This window comes from Pleurodeles waltl, chromosome 5, assembly GCF_031143425.1.
Source record: "Pleurodeles waltl isolate 20211129_DDA chromosome 5, aPleWal1.hap1.20221129, whole genome shotgun sequence".
NCBI lineage: Eukaryota > Metazoa > Chordata > Amphibia > Caudata > Salamandridae > Pleurodeles > Pleurodeles waltl.
In genome coordinates, this window is record NC_090444.1 from 1,541,380,073 (window position 1) to 1,541,400,108 (window position 20,036).

At 46.2% G+C, this 20,036-nt stretch overlaps 1 protein-coding gene across 4 annotated transcripts in view; it reads right to left on the minus strand.

Annotated features, from left to right (window-relative positions):
- The window catches only part of FBXO25 (F-box protein 25), a 343,865-nt gene that overhangs the window by 42,694 nt on the left and 281,135 nt on the right, over positions 1–20,036 (minus strand). For 3 of the 4 annotated variants that reach the window (XM_069235834.1, XM_069235833.1, XM_069235836.1), the window contains exon 10: positions 14,776–14,802. The exons of the other annotated variant lie outside the window; for it this stretch is intronic. In XM_069235834.1, coding sequence (XP_069091935.1) covers positions 14,776–14,802 — 27 coding nt within the window. The remainder of the gene's footprint in view (positions 1–14,775; positions 14,803–20,036) is intronic. 4 annotated transcript variants of the gene reach the window in all.

The window sequence follows — 20,036 nt, forward strand, 5'->3', positions numbered from 1 at the left end:
ACTTACCTATGCCAAAGGGAGTGGCTGATGGGCATGGCACCCTGAGAGGGGTGGCATGTCGACTTTGTCTTTTTCTCCGCACCAGCACACACAAGCTGCAATGGTAGTGCGCATGTGTTTGGTGAGGGGTCCCCCAGTGTGGAATAATACATACTGCAGCCCTTGGGGACCTTCCTTAGACACAGGGCCCTTGGTACCATGGGTACATTTTACAAGGGACTTAACTGGATGCCAGGGGTGTGCCAATTGTGGGAATGATGATACAGTGTTTGGGAAAGAACACTGGTGCTGAGGCCTGGTTAGCAGGATCCCAGCACACTCAGTCAAGTTGGCATCAATGTCAGGCAAAAAGTGTGTGTGTGTGTGTGGGGGGGGGGTAACCATGTCAACAAGGGCACTTTCCTACAGTCTCGATCAGGTATAATGTTACCAGCAGTAGTAACTTTAATTCTCTGTTTCTCAGTCCTGTACAAAAGAACAAGAATGAGATTCATGTTTTATGTAAAGTAGAGTGACTTCATACCAATTGACTTCTACCGCCTTGAATGTTCATAGTGTGGGATTTGGACACTGTCAGGTGCTGCAGTTTTGAGATGTCAAGGATGAATAAGTAGTACATCTTTCACCCGAAAGTCATAGGAAAGCTTTCTACTGCTGACCAAAGGCCCTGCAATTCCTGCAACAAGACATCTTCCTGCTCTGGATGTGTTGGCGGTCATGACAAACCATAGTATTAGCTACCTTGCCAGAGGCTTTTTCTAATGTTGCATAGTTGCCTCTAAAGCTGCAGCGCTTTCTTTAGCCAGGGAACTGTTGTTCCAGAAGCCTGTGACTTGACACCTAATGCGGATGCTTCCTATGCCTCCAGGACTGGTGTATGGGCACATGCAGAATAGAATCAGAAGGGTTTAAGAGGACATGATTCCTAGCAGGTTCTTTCGGACAGTGCAGGTGGTACTCTTCTAAAAATACTTAACTGTAAACTGAATATTTCATATGAGTTCTGTGAATGAGAAAGAAAGCACTAGTTAACAATGTGTCAAGGACGTCTCCCAGAAATTGCACACAAACTGCGTAAGTCAGAGCCCTACCATGTTAAGTTAAATGTCCACGTAACGTGAAACACAATGGCCCTGTCCCTGGTATAAGGTGCCACTAGTACCAATCATTTAATGTTGATTTTACGTATGACAGAGTCGGAAATTAAGAACTTAAAATTAGCAGGCAGCAAGAATACTGAGAGGCAAAGTGAAAAAGGAGATGTGAAAATGCACATCCTGCAGATCTAGCAAGGTCATGAAGTCTCCCTCCTGAGGCAAACGAACAAGCTCTTGCAGAGCCATCAACCAAAACAACAACCTATCACAGTAAGTATTTCTTGCACTAGGCCTTGGAAATGCTTATGTTTCTCGGCCTTTTGAGGTTCTTAAAGAGGCTTTTCGATCAATCCTAGAAAGTGGCTGAATTGCGTCAATTACAGGAACAAAGACTTTTTATTTAGTTTATATCTTGCATTGTTGGAAATCGATGGTTGACAAAACTGGAAGACGCCTAGGGGCTGCTGCATCACTGTCTTATTTTTTGACGTTCTAGAGAACTATATCCCCATGTTTGTTTAAAACAATCTATCTAACAAACGTATCAAGGACGCTTTTGGGGTAAAAGTAATTGAGTTTGGTTGCAATTTATTTCAGTTTTCAAACCCTGTTAAGCCTAGAAAGTAACCGAGGTGCGATAACTCAGTATCTCCGTCATTAATACCTTAAAAACGTTCCTTTTATTGACTCTCAAGCTTCATTTTAATGCATCTTACTGCGATTTGACGTGTATCTTTATAACGTAAGACCCCTCAGCAGAGATCAGAATGCTTGAAACACGGTTTACAAATCTATGATAGCCACTGAATAAAGGGAAAGCGTAGTCACAATTGGCCTTCCACACTCTTTATTCCTGCCACTTCTAGGTTACACGCAGCACCTTTAGAGAATGTGCACCAAATTAAGATATGAGGAAGCGTGCCTGTTCCATAGTATTTAGGAACTATTGGGCTAGAGTTGCATAAGAAAACAGCAGGTGGACCTTGAAAAACGTATATTTAGGGGCTCCTTGCTCGGGATATGATCTCCATTTATATAGATAAGCTCTGAGAGCTGCACAGTGGGTTTTAGGGGAATAAGACGGATAAACCTTGCACTGCTACTACCTGCCTGTTTAGTGACCCAAGCTAACAAACAATGTTCAATTAAATTTGCACAACATGCCTCGTGAGTAGCGGAGAGTAAGAAAAGAATATGAATTTCGGCAAATCAAAAAATGCATTCAGTATGAGTTATCTGAGTTATTCTCACGTAGGTTGTTCACAAGTTTTATATAAAATCAGATCATGAAGGATACATCTCACTGCAGATTCTTCACCTTTAAAATATTTGCCATGCTGAATCGGAAAGGTTTCATAGCAGTGGTTCCAAGCATTGCTAGGGAGTGCTTTGTGGCTCTGCAGTGACTCCAGTCTGCCCCAGAAGAGTCAGCTGAACCACATATAAGCGCTAGCCCTGATTGCCAACATCCGCTCCTCGCTTTCGTGACTTTGAACGTGAATCAGGAGCTTTGCTCCCTTTTTTTTGTCGGTTGGTAAGCTTTTCCAAACTGACTTTGAAGGTGCAAGTGAATGACATCCCCTTCTAAGACTACAGGGTTCCTACCATGTGGTGACTACCGCAAACAGATGTCAGTTGCAGACCTGCACAAGGTGTGCCTCTACTGTTTGGGCACAACTCCTTGTGGTGTGAGGAATGTGCCCTCATACACCCCCAGGCGATACTGGACCTGAAGCAAAACTGCACATCGCCAGCATAGAAAGTCCCACTTCTGCTCTAAGTCGAGGGCATCATCTCATTCCTGCTCTCGATGCCGAACATGTGACAGCCCTGTTCGCACTCAAGGTCAACTTGTAAGTCGAAATCCAAATCAAAGCAAAGACACAGGAAGGCAAAGTGAGACCAGGCACTTGCCACTCGTTAACAAAAGAGACATTGCAAGAGTGTCAAAGTGTCACTCGATCTCGCGTCTGATCTTCAAAAAAGGAATTGATTCCACAGTTGATCCCAACATGCCCTGAGTTCCTGTGCCATCAGTGACACCGCAGCGTACAGAGACATTTAGGGAGGCCTTGCTGCATATTTTTAGCACTTTTCAGGATCTACATGGGTCTCACGTTGGGTTAATCTGTCTTCTGCAGCATCTGAGCCCCTGGAACTCACCTCTGGGTCTGCGCCAACTCTTGATGCTGACTTCAATTCAAGCTCCACAATCTGCTCCGGCACCTTTCTGATTGATGCTGGTCCTAACGGTGCTTGATGTGGATCCTCTTCTGACTTTGGTATCTGACCCTTGGAAAAGTGTGTTCTCTTCAGCTAACTTAGTCCTGAGGTTGGCAATGGCAGTTGCCTACTAGGCCAGTAAGTGCACACCTGCTGAGACACGGTCAGCAAGATCTTGCCGGTGGTCCCTGAAGAATTTAGGGCATCAGTGACTCAAGCCATTCATGGCAAAGCTAAATATATGATTCATGCTCATCTAGACACTAACAATTGCTTGAGGTGAGTAGATGGCACCAGTGTGGTGCACTGCTGCCTTGCATGAATGAGCTCCACTGGCTTTTCTGGCAATGTTCAGGTATCCTTCATCAATATGGTTTTGGATGGATCCTATCATTTTGGCAAAATGCTGATTCTGCCCTGGAGTGCTTCAAAGAAAGCTGGGCCACACCACACTCTTTGGACCTTGTAAGCCCTGCCAAATCAGTTTCAAACAAAGTTTTCCCAAGGCATGTGAATGCCAAGTCGCGCCCCATAAGAAAACTTTATTTCTTGATGCAAGCTGTCTTTGAATCATTTGGAGACCTTGAAAAAATACGATTTTGTTGCAGTACTTAGTTAAGTGAACCCCAGTTGGGGTTCTCCCACTATTGCATTTTGGATACATGGCTATGGATACTTGTGGATCTGTGTTTTATACTCCAACCCGCCCTGGAGGAGTTCGTTTTTGCTAGAATAATACATAATTTAGGCTGTTTACATTCTTCTAGTCCTGATGAAGACCAGCCGTGATGTCTCAATATTAACACTTACACGCACATAGGGTCGAAACATCAATGGCAGTCCAATCATTTCATGTTCCGTGTCAACCATCCTACAAAAGTGCGAATGATATAGGACGTTTGTTGAATTATTGACAGCAGGTATCCTTGTAATATTCTTTCTATATCATGTTAAATTTGTCTTTGTCCATATCATTTAATGCCAATGTACTGTAAATTTTATTTTTTTCACTGTGTCACCTTATCACAAGGTATATGTCATTTAATGCGTATCTGACAGCCTTACATGAAAGAGAAAACATATGCATATTATTTGGATACATGATTTTGAATAAACCAAGCAATTATAACTGTCAGTGTGTGTTGTTTACTTGGGTGGAGGGTTTTTGGGAGGTGTTGAATTATGAGCCCACGCTCTCCTAGCTTTTGAAGAACATATATTGATCTTCTTATATAGATGTGATAATTTAATTCCTTTTTTTTTCATGTACAGAAATTGCAGTACCCGAAAGAGCACCTTGTAGTTTGTAACATAGATACATAAATACCTTGGTTCTGGGGGACACAGAGCAACACCATTATTTTTGATGGCATAAGCATATGTCATGCATGCGGAATGTAACCCTTTTGATGATAGCATGGGGAGGGAAAAGGCCTAAGTCTTTTTTTGGCTACTTGGGGTAGTTCATTCTTAGGCCTCCATAATTTTTTGTTCACATAAGCTATCCACACCCAATTTTCGTCCTTTTTTTCCAGCATCCTAGGAATTCTGAGGGTACCCAGGGTTTGCGGTTTCTCCTGGAGGGGACATAGAAAATAGCCAAAAAATAGCTAAATGTTGAGCTCTGGGGGAAAATAGGAAAAAGTGCTCTGGATAAAAGTGTCTTTTTTCATAAAAATGGCATCAACGAACACTTTGCAGTGCTAAAGTCACCATCTTTGCAGATTTCAGGAACATGCAGAGCTGAATTACAAAAAAAAAAAAAAATTATAACCACAGATTTATCATTTTTCAAAGAGGTCCCTGATTTTCCTATTTTTTGTGCTCTCAACGTACTTCCAGTTTGTGGTGGAAACCAGTATGAAACCCATGGATTTGATCCAGAAAACCTATAGATTTTTGAAAAGTAGACAGAACTCCAAATTCAGCAAGGAGACATATGCGCAGATCCCAAAATGTTTTCTCAGAGAAACTGTTGAAATAAAGAAATAAATCTGTCAGGACCTTCTGGCTGCTGTGATATACAGGGTGTTTAGGTTTTCCAAGAACCTAAGGGACAGACAGCCAACAACTGAGCTGCACCTTACAATGGTTTTTCATTGGGTACCACATTTAGACCAATTTATATGGTGAAATATGTAGAGTGAAAATGGGTATCAAGGAAAACTGTATTATTGAAACAGGCACAAGAAATGGAGTTTAGAAGCAGTAGTTACTTGTAAATTTCTGAATTTGTGGGTAGCCATACTAGCATATGATTTACAAAGTCTTTTTTAAAATGTCTTCTTTCTTACACACTGTCTTACACTTGGAAGGCACAAATGCAGTGAAATCTAATTAGTAATGACAAATATCCTAATATTCCATGCTCCCACATGTCTTCTGATAAAAATTGCACCCCACTTGTGTGGCATTTCTCCACTCAAAACTGACCTGTTTTTTAACACAGTGGGTAGCTGTGGATTTTTGGCCCTAGCTCAACTGGCACCTAAGGAAAACTTGCAAACCTGTACTTTTTTGAGAACTAGACACCTAAGGGAATCCAAGATGGGGTGGCTTTTGTGGCTCTCACCAGGTTGCTGTACCCAGAATCCATTAAAAAAAACGTAAACTTTGACTAAAAAAAAAGAGACACACTGTCCTCACATTTCTGTGATAGTAAGTTCTGAAAAGGATTAAACCAAGGACAATGGGAGCCCTCGAGTAGGGACACCTATTGATCGCGGTTGGAACTGTTCCTGGCACTAGGCTCAACTACACAAGTGGTGCAGTGTTTTTACTGGCACAAGTGTGGCAATTCTGGGTAGGAGGAACGTTGTGGATTCCTGCAGATTCCGGAAGTTTCCATCACAGAAATGTAGAGAAAATGTGTGACTTCAGGCAAAGTTTGAGGTTTGCAGGTTATTGAGAGTAAGAAAACCTCATGGGATTCACACAAGGTACACCACCCTAGAATTCCCTCTCTGTGTTGGGTAGGTTTCCATGGGTGGTGGCCGAGCATGGCCCCAAATCCTGCAGTTACCTCTATTGCTGATCTCTCCACATAGCACTTTGTGTCAAGGCCTCTTGGCCCACTCACACAAGTGAGGTACTATTTTTATCAGGTGACTTGTGGGAATGCTGTGTGGCAGGAAATGGCAGGAAATGTGTGGCTCCCCACAGATTCCAGAAGTTTTCCACACAAAAATGTGGGGGAAATGTGTTTTTGTAGGGTATTGTGGGTAAGAAAATGGCGTGGAATGCATGCAAAGAACACCACCCTTCAGCAGAAAGACTGCTGATGTTTTAGGGGTTAGAGTGGGGGCCTGGGAAAGACTCACCCATTATTTTATTAGAAATATATATTGCAGCCATACATCAGGCTTTCTGCCCCCCCCAGATCACAGTTAATTACCCCATCAGGGGTGGGGGCATAGCCATATCCATGCTGGGAGAACATCCCCCTATATATATATATTTTTTTAAAAGCCTCCACTCCTACAATCCTTAAAAAAAAAAAAAGACCCCAGGGCAGACCAGGACAAATGGGGCTAAATTCCCCCATCTGCCCTCGGAGGGAGTAGCAAAAAGACAGCTTCCCCATGTTTATGAGGGTGGGGCATGGCTAAGCCTATGCTGGGGAGCCCCCACACTCCTACAATTCTATATCAAAATAGTCCCTTGTGTCTTGTGGACTTTCTGCCCAACAGATCCTCCCCCCACAGGGTGCATATAGACTGCATTTAAAAAACAGCAAGGAGGAGCACAAGGCCTTGCCCAAGGGGCCGCTCCCTCTCTCCCTGGTGTCTAGTGGTTGGATCCCTGCTTCAGGGTAGCCCTCCTGCGGCGATCCCCTAGCAGAGATCCACTGGTGAATAGTACCATTGGAAAGGGGAAATTATCCTCTTCCCAATCACACCGCCCCCGTCTGAATCAGTGCTTTGGGGGTTAAGACATGCCCCCGAGCATTGATGCAGTGAAAATGAAATCAGCCAACCAGCTCATTTTACTTTCACTATAATGATATGAGTGGGCAGATTGTCATTGAATTAAAAAAAAAAAACACAGTGCCAGTGCTGGGGAAGCTCTTTCCTAATTTCAGAGTCTGATTTTAGTAAAAGGTAATCCCTCTGCTGCCCGCACCAGATGAATTTCCTGCCTTGTTTGCAAGGACCACTTGGAGCCGTCCGCAGCACTGGTGTGGAAGACGGCACAAAGACGTCCTCCGCACTGAAGTAGTTAACCGCTTCTGTGCCTTGGACGAGATGATCTCGTCCAAGGCTACAGTTCCCCTGTGCCTTGGACGAGATCCTCGTCCAAGGCACAGGGGAACTTGGGGGAGCGCTAGCGCGCCCCCTGTGCACCCCCCTAACCCCCCCAAGGTGGGGATGGAAGGGGAAGACCTTCCCCTTCCACCCCCGCCCCCCCGTGACGTCAGCGCGCGCTGATTTGTCACCGGGGCCTCCCCATCGCGCTGGAAATGCAAAAGCATTTCTCTTTCAATCACTGGGGGAGGCCCGGAGGGGCTTCAAAGGGAAGGAAATGTATTGCCTTCCCTTTGAAGTCTCTCCAAGGGTTTCAAAAGCCGGATTGCTTAGACACCAGGGATTTTTTTTTCTTTCCTGAAATTGTCATGAGGGAGCGACCCCTTGGGCAAGGGTCGCTCCCAGGGCGGGCATTTTTTCGGGAAGGCCTTTTCTGCCCCATCGGCCTATTATTAGCAGAAACCTCTAGGCACCAGGGATAATTTTTTTTTTTTTTAGGTGGGGAGCGACCCCTTAGGCAAGGGTCGCTCCCCTTGGGGGAAAATTATATTTAGGATATTTCTGGCCCCCCTTGGGGGCAGATTGGCCTATTTTGATGAGGCCAATCTGCCCCCAAGGGGGCAGAAACCACTAGACACCAGGGAGTTTTTTCTTTGCGTGAATTTCACGCAAGGGGAGCGACCCCTTAGACAAGGGTCGCTCCCTGGGGGGGCAAATTTATTTTAGGCCATTTCTGCCCCCGCTGGGGGCAGAAACCTCTAGGCGCAAGGGCAAATATTTTTTTGTGTGTTTTTTTTTTTTTTGTTTGTTTTTTTAGAGATGGGGAGCGACCCATCAGGCAAGGGTCGCTCCCCTGGGGGGCAAATTGTATTTAGACCATTTCTGCCCCCCTGGGGGCAGGTTGGCCGATTTTAGGTCAATCTGCCCCCAAGGGGGCAGAAACCACTAGGCACCGGGGATTTGTTTTTTGGCGCCAATGTCACGCAGGGGGAGCGACCCCGTAGGCAAGGGTCGTTCCCGGGCATAGGTGGGGGGGGGGGGTGGTTGGGGGGGGGGGGTGAGGGGTGAAATTTATTTTAGGGCATTTCTGCCCCCCCCCCCCCCCGGGGCCGGCTGAGCTAGAGGCCAAACTACACAGGTAGGCACTTTGCAAAAAAAAAACTCTGTTTTCTGTGAAAAAATATGTTGTGTCCACGTTGTGTTTTGGGCCATTTCCTTCTGTGGGCGCTAGGCCTACCCACAGAAGTGAGGTACCATTTTTATCGAGAGACTTAGGGGAACGCTGGCTGGAAGGAAAGTTGAGGCTCCTCTCAGGTTCCAGAACTTTCTGTCACCGAAATGAGAGGAAAAAGTGTTTTTTTTGGCCAAATTATGATGTTTGCAAAGGATTCTGGGTAACATAACCTGGTCAGAGCCCCGCAAGTCACCCCATCTTGGATTCCCATGGGTTTCTAGTTTTCAAAAATGCGCTGGTTTGCTAGGTATCCTCAGGTGCCGGCTGAGCTACAGGCCAAAATCCACAGGTAGGCACTGTTTTCTATGAAAAAATGTGATGTGTCCACGTTGTGTTTGGGGCCATTTCCTTTCGAGGGCGCTAGGCCTACCCACACAAGTGAGGTATCATTTTTATCGGGAGACTTGGGGGAACGCTGGGTGGAAGGAAATTTGTGGCTCCTCTCAGATTCCAGAACTTTCTGCCACAGAAATGTGAGGAACATGTGTTTTTTTAGCCAAATTTTAAGGTTTGCAAAGGATTCTGGGTAACAGAACCTGGTCTGAGCCCCGCAAGTCACCCCTCCTTGGATTCCCCTAGGTCTCTAGTTTTCAGAAATGCACAGGTTTGGTAGGTTTCCCTAGGTGCCGGCTGAGCTAGAGGCCAAAATCTACAGGTAGGCCACTTCGCAAAAAACACCTCTGTTTTCTTTCAAAAATTTGGATGTGTCCACGTTGCGTTTCCTGTCGCAGGCGCTAGGCCTACCCACACAAGTGAGTTATAATTTTTATCGGGAGACTTGGGGGAACATAGACTAGCAAAATAAGTGTTATTGCCCCTTGTCTTTCTCTATATTTTTTCCTTCCAAATATAGGAGAGTGTGTAAAAAAGATATCTATTTGAGAAATGCCCTGTAATTCTCATGCTAGTATGGTCACCCCAGAATTCAGAGATGTGCAAATAACCACTGCTCCTCAACACCTTATCTTGTGCCCTTTTTGGAAATACAAAGGTTTTCTTGATAGCAATTTTTTACTCTTTATATTTCGTCAAATGAATTGCTGTATACCCGGTATAGAATGAAAACGCACTGCAGGGTGCAGCTCATTTATTGGCTCTGGGTTCCTCGGGTTCTTGATGAACCTACAAGCCCTATATATCCCCGCAACCAGAGGAGTCCAGTAGACGTAACGGTATATTGCTTTCGATAATATGACATTGCAGGGAAAAGTTACAGAGTAAAACGTAGAGAAAAATTGCTGTTTTTTTCACCTCAATTTCAATATTTTTCTTTTTCAGGTGTTATTTTCTGTAGGAAACCCTTGTAGGATCTACACAAATGACCCCTTGTTGAATTCAGAAATGTGTCTACTCTTCAGAAATGTTTAGGTTTCTGGGATCCAGCATTGGTTTCATGCCCATTTCTGTCACTGACTGGAAGGAGGCTGAAAGCACAAAATATACGAGTTGTTGCTAAGAGACGTCGCCAACAACTCGTATATGGAAGACGTGCTCTGAAGTAGTCTCGCCGCAGTGTCAGTAACATTAGGACGTGCCGGATTCAATAAGACGGGTGCCGATACGAGCCGCATTGTTTGACTTTGGATTAACAAACACAAGCAACTTGGTTCACCACTTAAATTACTTGAGGATGATATACAGGATTTCTTTCCCCCGGTTTCTTCCTACAATTAAGAATTACTATTGCCCTTCTCCAGTCCTGATGAGGCCCTAATTCAGTAGGCCGAAACGCGTTGACTTCTCTGTATTGCAAGTGTATTGGGCTTGTCAAATAATGGACTATATTGTAAAGACTTGAGATGCACGATATCACGCTTGTGTGAAAGAAATACACAACACGTTGATAGTAGAGTGTACGAAAAGCCCAGTGCCTTAGCAAATAGCAGTGGATCACATGTGGAGTTACACAACAGTGACCACTATCTAAATGCATAGGGCACCATCTTAGGATGGTTTTTACTGTTAAATCTTATATGTGGTTTATTTTGTGTGTATCGTGAGTAACATTTTGTTTATACTTATTTATGCGATGTGTATTAAGTCTTGTATTTTATTACCATAGAATTTTTTTGCTATATTAAAAAATCTTTGAAATAAATATGAGAAAGAAATAAACTCAGAAGTAACACAATTAAGGACTGTTCTCACAATTTAGGATTAAATTTGTCCCTACCTGTCATTTTTTCCCCTTTTTTGATTGTGTATTTACCCTAGGCAGGTTAGGGTTATAGGGTTCCCCTGGTTTTGCGCAGATTTTTCGCTGACCTGTACAGTAGGCAGCTCAAGGTCAAGGACCTTTGCCGCTCTACTGACCACCACAGCATAAGCCACTCCCTCCGCAGTAGCCATGGTAGGAGGAGACCGCATGCCATTGTCTGGAAAAGTGTCCAGGCCACTGGCCTTGCCCAATTCCTATGCCCAGTCCAAAGTAAGGTCATCCTGGAATTCATAAGGGTCCAGGGACCCCTCCAATCTTTCCCTGAATTCGTACCCATAAGGAAAAGGGTCCAAATCTGACCTGGGGTGAGTAGGCCCCATCGAAAACAGAGGTGGCTTCGGCCAACGCCGTTTTGGACTCAGAGTCGTCGGGGATGAGGATCGGGTCAATGGTGGGCACCACTGACGTCTGGAGCGTCGACAATCGAACCAGCGCCAGGGAAGGTCTCAGTGGTACGACCGGCGTCGGTGCGGATCCGGAGGGGACATCGGTGCCGAAGCCGAAGCCGTGAACCTGAAGGACCCCCCGACCGAACCCCTTGGGCCCTAAGGCGACGTATCGGGGTCGACCTGCTCAAAAATGAGGTGCATGGCCTCATAAAACTCCTGGAATTGGGCACGGGTCGCTCCGGCTTCCGGAAATTTGGGGAAGGATGGAGCAGACCCAGACGCAGGCTCCAAAGACAGAGGCCTTGAGCGTCGACACTCCTCCCGCGTTGCATCAGCCGAGCGAAGTGAAGTTGAAGGGTGGTGGGACCGCTTCAACTTCTTCTTCTTCCCTGTGCCTGAAGACTTGGAGGAAGAAGAATGGTGGTGGCTCCGCGAACAGTCTCGAGACCTTCCCCTCGAGCAAGACCGGGACCTACGCGGAGTTGAGCGCCTGGCCGCCATGAGCTTGAGGGACTGCTCCCTCAAGGTCTTAGGGTGCACTCAGAGCACGACTTTGGGTCGTGGTCGCGCTCCAAGCACCATAAACAGACGCGATGCGGCTCCGTCACAGACATCATGCAGTGACAGTCCTTGCACGGCTTGAAACCAGTCTTCGAGGACATCCTGATGCACCAAAAACTCAACGGTCGAACTTTGTCAAAAAGAGACCAGGGTTGCTCTCTCCGGATCAGTGCGTGGCGCAGAAAGGAAAGAACTGAAGTCACTAAGCTGAGGCAGCGTCTATGTACTACTACCCACATCATCAAAGCGACTACGACGCCAACGTCGCACACGGAGTCGACCGACACCCCCTACCGACACGCAAGTGTACTGGTCGAAGAAAAAAATCTCTGGATCCATTCTGACGCCTGGGGGAAAATTCTATGGTAAGGAACCTGCAACTGGAAGTTATTATCAGATAAAGTATCTAATATATGCGAAATTACTTAACTCACACAACGTACTACAGCACTCCGATCAGCATGGGAGTGTAACATAGGGTTGATAGAAGATGACTGGACGGAGGCCATTCAGAGCCCCAGGGAGTTTGCCATTAAGGCTCGATTCCGGTTGATACAATTAAGAATCCTACACAGGGCATACTACTCAAGAACACTCTTGCATAGGTTGGGAGGAGCGCAACTGACCTCTCTGTCACTGGCTGTGGTATGACTCGGTCATCTTTTCATATTATATGGGAGTGTCTGTGGCTACAGGAGTTCTGTAGGGAGAATACACAAATTATGTCCAAGGTGACGGGTTTACAAACCCCATTAGAACCCAGATGGATCCTGCTGCATATCACAGGGGAAGAAATTTGGCCCATACACCTGAAAATGTGGTTAAATGTGGCAGCAGGAGTGGTGAAACGGAACAAAGTGCGATTGTGGGGGGTGGTCGGGACACCTGGGGTTCCCGAATGGAAGCGAGATTTGGACTGGTGCCAAAGGGCTGACAGGTTGGTATATCAGAATCTGGGCTGTCCCAGAAAGTATGAGAAAGTATGGTCATGATGGTCGGCGTTTAGAGACTCTGAATATTAACAGAAGAGGGGTGGAGAGGACCCAAAGTGGGTGGGAGAGGGGGAGTTGGAGTCAGCAAGTGTCCGAGATTTTTGCCCAACTGTCTTATATAATTCTGCAGTTTCACACAGAGCTCTGTTGAATTAACAATAATTGTAATCAATATGTTTAATTGATATGTTTTGATCTCATTCATGAGTTTCAAAAATTCTCCTTTTGTTTTTGTCCCGTTTGAAAATATTTGTGTTATAACTACATGGTTGAAGGCTATGTAGAATTCACTACAAAATGCACATTTGCTACAGTCCCCTGTTAGAAAGGCAAAGTAGTTGTGTGCTCTCCAAAGATTTGTATTCTGGAAAGAAATACCAAGCTGTCATGAGAATAAAGTCTGAGTGGCAGATTGACAATAAATCATTAGGGCCTTTTCCCTGATAGCGGACTGGAAGTTTCCCTACCCTGAATATTATCCTTGAATGAATAAGACAGTACTTCGGCTGAGACTACCTCTTCTTTTTCAGAAATATACTGTTTGTATGGCCAGTTTGCTTTTTTTCTTTAGGCTATAGGTAGCACAGGGCCTAAAAGCATAAGTGTTTTTGTATCAACCAGGAATCTGATCTCTTGGACCAAATACCTTCAAGAACAAATGATAGCAACAGGGTATGGGAGATGACTTACAGGGAAAAGAAGGAAAATCTGAAATAAGCAAGTTGAAAAACAGACAACTGAGAGTTCATGAGCAAAGCTCAGCCATGGACTCTCACATACGATGTGCAGTAGAAATCTTGTCTTAGGTTGCCTCTGGTGTTGAGGGGGCAAATTCTCAGTAGTCTCTTCTAATTGGCTTGTTTGGACAGTTTTCAATTAGGCGAATGTGCAACTAAATAAACTATTGCGTGCAACAAGGCATGTTGATACGGTTTCTGGCTTTGAATAAAATTAGAGCAGAAGGTGATTCAAACACCTAAAGGTACGAAGGGCCCAAATCTGGAGAAATGTCTATTGATTGAAATTTGCACAGCTGTACCTTTACAATTCAAAAGTGTCTAGACATTTCCCTGTAAACAGGGAGGTTCAATACAATTTTCCTTCCCTCTTTATGCTTTCACTGACCGGACTACGTTTTAAGATTCTTTGGTTTCATAGACAATAGATTAATGGCCCAAAAATGGGAAACAACCAGCAATGAAATAAGGAAAGCTATATTGAATAGGTGCTCGTGAGGACATGATGGAAAAGAAGATTAACTAATGCCCATTTCAGAAGACAGCATTGCAGAAAACATATACTGTTCCAGTCTTTAAGACAGAGCTTTTATTTTGACTTCAAAATGTGCTACAATTAAAAATGGGACCCGTAATTATTCATAGGAAAATCATTTGATCATTTTACAAAATAAGTATACAATAGACAGAAGCAAAGGTTTAAGGAGATCAGTGATCACATTTAACCATGTCTTTGGTATATTTGATAGTAAGGCCCATAAAAGAGTGCATTAAAATAACACAAAACTCCTGAAGAATATAACATGCTAACTAGTTCAAGAGCTGCTGTCACATTTTACATTACAATCTGGAAAACGGGTTTGCATTTTCCCAAATAGTGATGCTTCTTTCATTGGCTACCTCCTGACTTTTGTAAAGACACCAAAGATTCTAGACAGTGCTTAAGGACAGAATAGCTGTTACGCAATCTTGAACTGTTTAGCACCAAAATGGCACGTTTTTAACTGTTAACAGTAGAAAGAAACACACAGACTTAGGCCTCAGAAGCACACAAAGGTAACAGAATACACATAAAAGTACCTTGAATAGGAAAGCAAGGTGACAGTCCTGGAAAGTCAGAGTGAAGAAAGCAGGTTGTGACCAGTAAAGTAAAAAAAAGTAATAAGTAATTAGGTTACTGTCAATATTAAAGGTACCACATCAAGTGCATCGGCATGCATTAAAACTTCCCATTCCAAAAGCCAAAAAAATACGCTGTAGTGATTTATTAATGTAGAAACAATTATTTTCGGCGATTTAACTAGATAGAACATATGTATACTCTAGCATAAAAAAATGTAACAAGCTAAGAAGGTTTTCTTTTCTTATAAAAACAAAATATATCATAAATTATTTATATGGGAAGATTCATCGGACTCAAACTTCTGACAGGCCAACACTCGTACCACTCATATAGAACTGCATATGAAATAATGTTCCTCTTCATGTGTTTCTGTTGGGCTAACATACTACTACTCATAAGCCGCATGTATTCCTCCAAGTTTCTCAAGGCTTAATGAATTCATACTTTCAAGTATTCAATATTGTATTCAAGGCAGGCTTACCTTTTGAAACAAACCGACAGTCACTTCACTACAGTTATGTCACCTGGCAGGGTGGCAAAATGCATGCACTCATGATGTATTTGCTCGACAACAGTTTTGAAGTTCTAATGAGATGACTCTCGGCTGTGGCCAATTTATTTTTATAGTGGCTTTGAAGAACAAGTTACTTTCAGTAATGCCTTATCTAGTAGAGACTATCTAGCTGCAGGTTCCTTACCTTAGAATTATCCCTAGGTGTCAGGCTAGTTCCAGTAAATTCTATGTCAGAACAGGAGGCGAGGATTATGCTCTTCTCTCTTCGCTTTATTCAACAGTAGCCAAGCAGAGATATTCAAACTACATTTCCCCATAGGCACTTAGGAAAGCAAACAGTCAAGTAAACGTCATAAAATAATAAACAGTCCACAATGTCTTTATAGCCCATCCTCACTGTTGCCGCCTCCTCTTTCTTCACTGCTCCGGCAGCCGAGCTAAGTGTCTTGGGCCTTTGCGCCATTTTTTATTCCATTCATACTGCATGCTTTTGTGACTTAATATTGTGTTTTTTGTGTTTGCGTTATTTTGCTTGACTGCGGCCGCGGGAACGCTAGTCGCTCCTTCTCGGATGCTTCCCTGAGGAGTCCGGAGTCTACACCTCGGTGCATCTAGGGCTACTGCAGCAAGGTCCTCCAACCTATAGAGGGTGCCGCCTGGGAAGCAAGACTTTGCACTTCTCTTTGCAACGGCCCAGTCGGCACGCAGTGCAAAGTGGTTTTATGCCAAAAAAGGCATCAGCGTGGCCAACTGGGGTTCCGACTTGCACTCGCCTGCACCTACCTCATGGAGCAAGATGCCCCGTGTTCTGGGGTCAGTAATTGGTACGAATCACTGCACGCTTCCAGAACTGACACCAGCCCAGGCAGTGAAGTGCCCATAAAAAAACAGACAGGTGTACACTGTGCCGCAGGGAGGTCCCCTGTCATTGTCTCTGGGTGGCATGCATAAGAGGCTGGGAGACCCCCCAACTGAATGAAACCCCCTTATTCTTCTCTGGTAACCCCAGGTCATCTGAAGACATTGGTGCCCCGCATATGTGGGTGACTCCACCCGAATAAAATCCCTCTATACCTACCTGGTACCTCTAGTCCTACCTAAATACACTGGTGCCTCCAGTAGGTGTTGCATCCCTCCACTGCACTATGAGTGACCCTGAGACCTACAGAGAGGAGGAACAGGTGACTTACTGCCCTGTTGATGAACTTTTGCAGGATAATGGACTCCTGGTCATGGTCGGCGGTCTAGGAGGCGGTGGCCCCCCGGAGCAGAAAGTTAAGCAATACGAGCAAGACTGTGCTACACCCCCCTCCCCACCACAGGCAGAAGACTCTTCTCGGCCTGTGCCCCCATTACGGTCTGGGTATGCCACCCCCGCATTTGCCCGCCTGAAGAGGACCTAAATGGCCCACTGCCTCCTCACAGAACAGGAGGCAACACCGGGTCCTTCAGTGACCCGATCCCTCCTGTCCCCAACTCCCCTTCCCCAGACACAGCACAGACTCTCCTTCCTCAGATGGCGACCAGGAGATGGGGTCCCGTCCTTGGGGCCCTTCCCCTCAGTTCCACTCCGCTGAGCCCCTGGCTGAAGACCTCCCCTTCGGAGGCATCAGGACATGCTTGACCCGGACCTCCTGTTGCACCCAAACTCAGCCAAGTAGACCCCGGCAGACAAGATTGCAACATAACTCACGGGCGGCTTTGCAAACCTCTTGACAAGGAGGTCCGCAACTCCTACATGCGGAATGCTCCCGTTCATCCCTGAGTGACAAGGTGGCAATGACCCCTGAGGTCGATGAATGCAGGGCCACCTTCCGGGGGAAGTTAATGCGCGACCTATAAAAGGGGATCAACAGGTCCTGGGAGGCTTGTGAGGACAAACTCTTGGATGTGTCCGGACCCCTTAGTTGTATACTCGACATGGCCGAAGATGGCAAAGCCTCCAGCATCTTTATATCCCTATAAGTTTTATCAGGTTGGGCCCAGAGGGCACTTATCTTCCTGGAGAACTGCGCAATCTCCACGGGGAGGCGCAGTAGCACTCCTCATAAAGATGGACACTAAACTGGGGGACCTCGCCACTTCTAAAGCTGGCCCCCTCACCCAGGGAGACTTATTTGGTGACCCCTTTATCCGCGAGTTGGGCACGTTTGTGCAGACCTTTACATCAATGGACAAGGCCCAGACTTCAAGGAAGTGGATCTTTACACCCCGGGTTTTCCCAGGGGCTGGCCGAGGCAGGGGCCCTCAGCCGGCCGCTCACTGTCCCAGGCAGGAGCTCTGCTTCAAAGAGAGGGCTGTACCAAGATGCCTCCAGGTTCAGAGCTTTCTACCCAACCAGACTTTACCCCCCCGGCACAGGGGCTCATGTGGAGGCCACAGAGATGGCAGCAGCCTAAACTCCTCCCAAGGTGAGCGTGCAATTATCCTTCCATCGCAGGTTGGGGGGCAGTCTACGGATGTTTCTTTCCAATTGGGAATCCCTCACCTCAGACGCATGGGTGCTCCCAACAATGCAGTGGTTCCACAGTGTTTTTTGGCTCTCCCGTCCAATGGAGGCTCCCTCCTACTTTGGTGTTTTCAGCCACAGACATGGTAGTGGTGAACTCTGAGGTTTCTGAACTACTGCACAAAGGTGCAATTGTGGAGACTCTGCAACATCTTCCTGGTGGACAAGCAAGATGACGGTCAACGGCCAGTAATCAACCTGAAGGGGTTCAACGATTGGTTAATCTACTGCCACTTCAAGATGGGGGGGGGGGTCTATCTTCTTCAGGACCTCCTCCAGTCTAACGACTAGATGGTACGTCTCAACCTTAAGGACACTTATCTATCCAAGTCTTCGCCGCCATCGCCATTTTCTCCAATTCCAGTGGAGGGTGCGGACGTTTGAGTTTACAACTCTTCCGTTTGTCCTCTTGTCTGTACCCTGGTGTTTCACCAATGTGATGCGACCTGTGGTGGAGTTTCTCCTGGCTGGGTGCGTGTGCCTCATCGTCTACCTGGACGATCTCCTCCGGGGTCAGTACGTCTAGCTCTTGCTGTCACACCTTTGGATGGCTGTCTCTCTCAGAGTTGCTAAACTTCATTATCAATGGGCAGAAATCTGTCCTTGTCTCTACACAGTCCTTCGTGTACCTGGGTTTTGTAGCAGGCTCTGTTCGGGCCACACTCCGTCTCCCCTCTCAGAAGGTCAACAGGATCAGGCATGAACTGCACAGGATGGGTGCGGAGTCCTCAACCTTCCTCCGCCAAGACATCAGGTTGGTAGGCCTGCTGTCTTCCTCCATCCAGGTCATATTCCTGGGCCCATCCCACTATTAAGCCCTGCAGCACCTCAAAGCAAGCCACGTCCAGAAGGGACTCACATATTCTCAAGTTGTCCCTCTGCCGACAGAAGCATGAGAGGAGATAAAATGGTGGCTTGTCCACATGGAGGCCTGGAACAGCCGGGCAATATTCGGCTCTGCCCCAGACCTAGTTACAGAATCCAAAGCCAATGGCTCAGATTGGGGGGGGGCACCTGTGGACCCTTTTCCACTAGAGGACAGTGGTCATCTCAAGAAAATTCAATGCACATCAACTGCCTTGAGCTCCTCGCAGGCTCGCTCGCGTTCAAATGTTGGACCAAATCTAGGGCAAAGTGCTGTGTCCTCTTAAAGATGGACAATATCACTAAGGAGGCACCCATTCCAAACCCCTGTCAGACCTGGCCAGGTCAATCTGGGAATATTGCCTAGTTAACAAGATCTCAGTAACGGCGGAACACCTCCCAGGGTGTGACGCAAGTCTGTGGCAGCTTCATTTGCACCTTGTATGCACCCTTCAGGCCCTTTTGGGCACACTGTCAGTGGATCTTTTTGCCTCGAGGCTTGACCACCAGATTCCCAGCTGGAGACAGGACCCAGGGGCGGCCGCCACAGACTCATTTCTACAGGACTGGCATCAGGAGCGGGGCTATGCCTTTTCTCCATTTGCCATGATAATATGTCTCTTGGCCCAGGTGTGGAGATAGAAAGCAGACCTGGTGTTGGTAACACCGATTTGGAGATCGCAAGTCTGGTATCCGTTTCTACTGCAGCTTTCTTGGGATTTTCCAATCCCTCTACCCCTCCGTGCAGATCTCCCCTGGGATCCCGATGGGAATCCCCATCCTCTAGTGATGCAGGGGACTCTGTCGCTTATGACATGGAGGATTACAGTAAACACTGGAAAGTCCTGGGCAGTTCGAATCAAGTGGTCGCTCTCCTCTCCAAGGTGTGGGAGGACAGTACCATCAAGTGCTGCCACTCAAAGTGGGCTAGATGGTTGGGCTGGTGTCATAGCAGACACCTGGATCCAGTGGGGTCCAATGTTGTCCAAATCCTGAACTTTCTGGCCTCCTTGGCCTCTGAAGGCCTGGCTTACAGGTTTATATACACCTTCAGGTCTGCAATCTTCGCTGGGCATGCACTGTCAACAAGGTTCTGAACCTCTTCCTGTCATGGAAGGCCAAAAATATCTTTCTCGCAAAGAAATGGCTGCAAAACTGGCCACTCTGTTGTGTCTAGTCTCATGCAGAAGGGTCTCTGACGTACGGTCCCTGGACTTTACAAGTAGAGTTTTCTCCCCTGAAGGGGTGACCCTCCATATCTCTAGAAGCACTAAATGCAATTCTCGTGTGGTTTCTTATCTTTCTTTTCCAGATTCCCCAAAGTGTGTGTG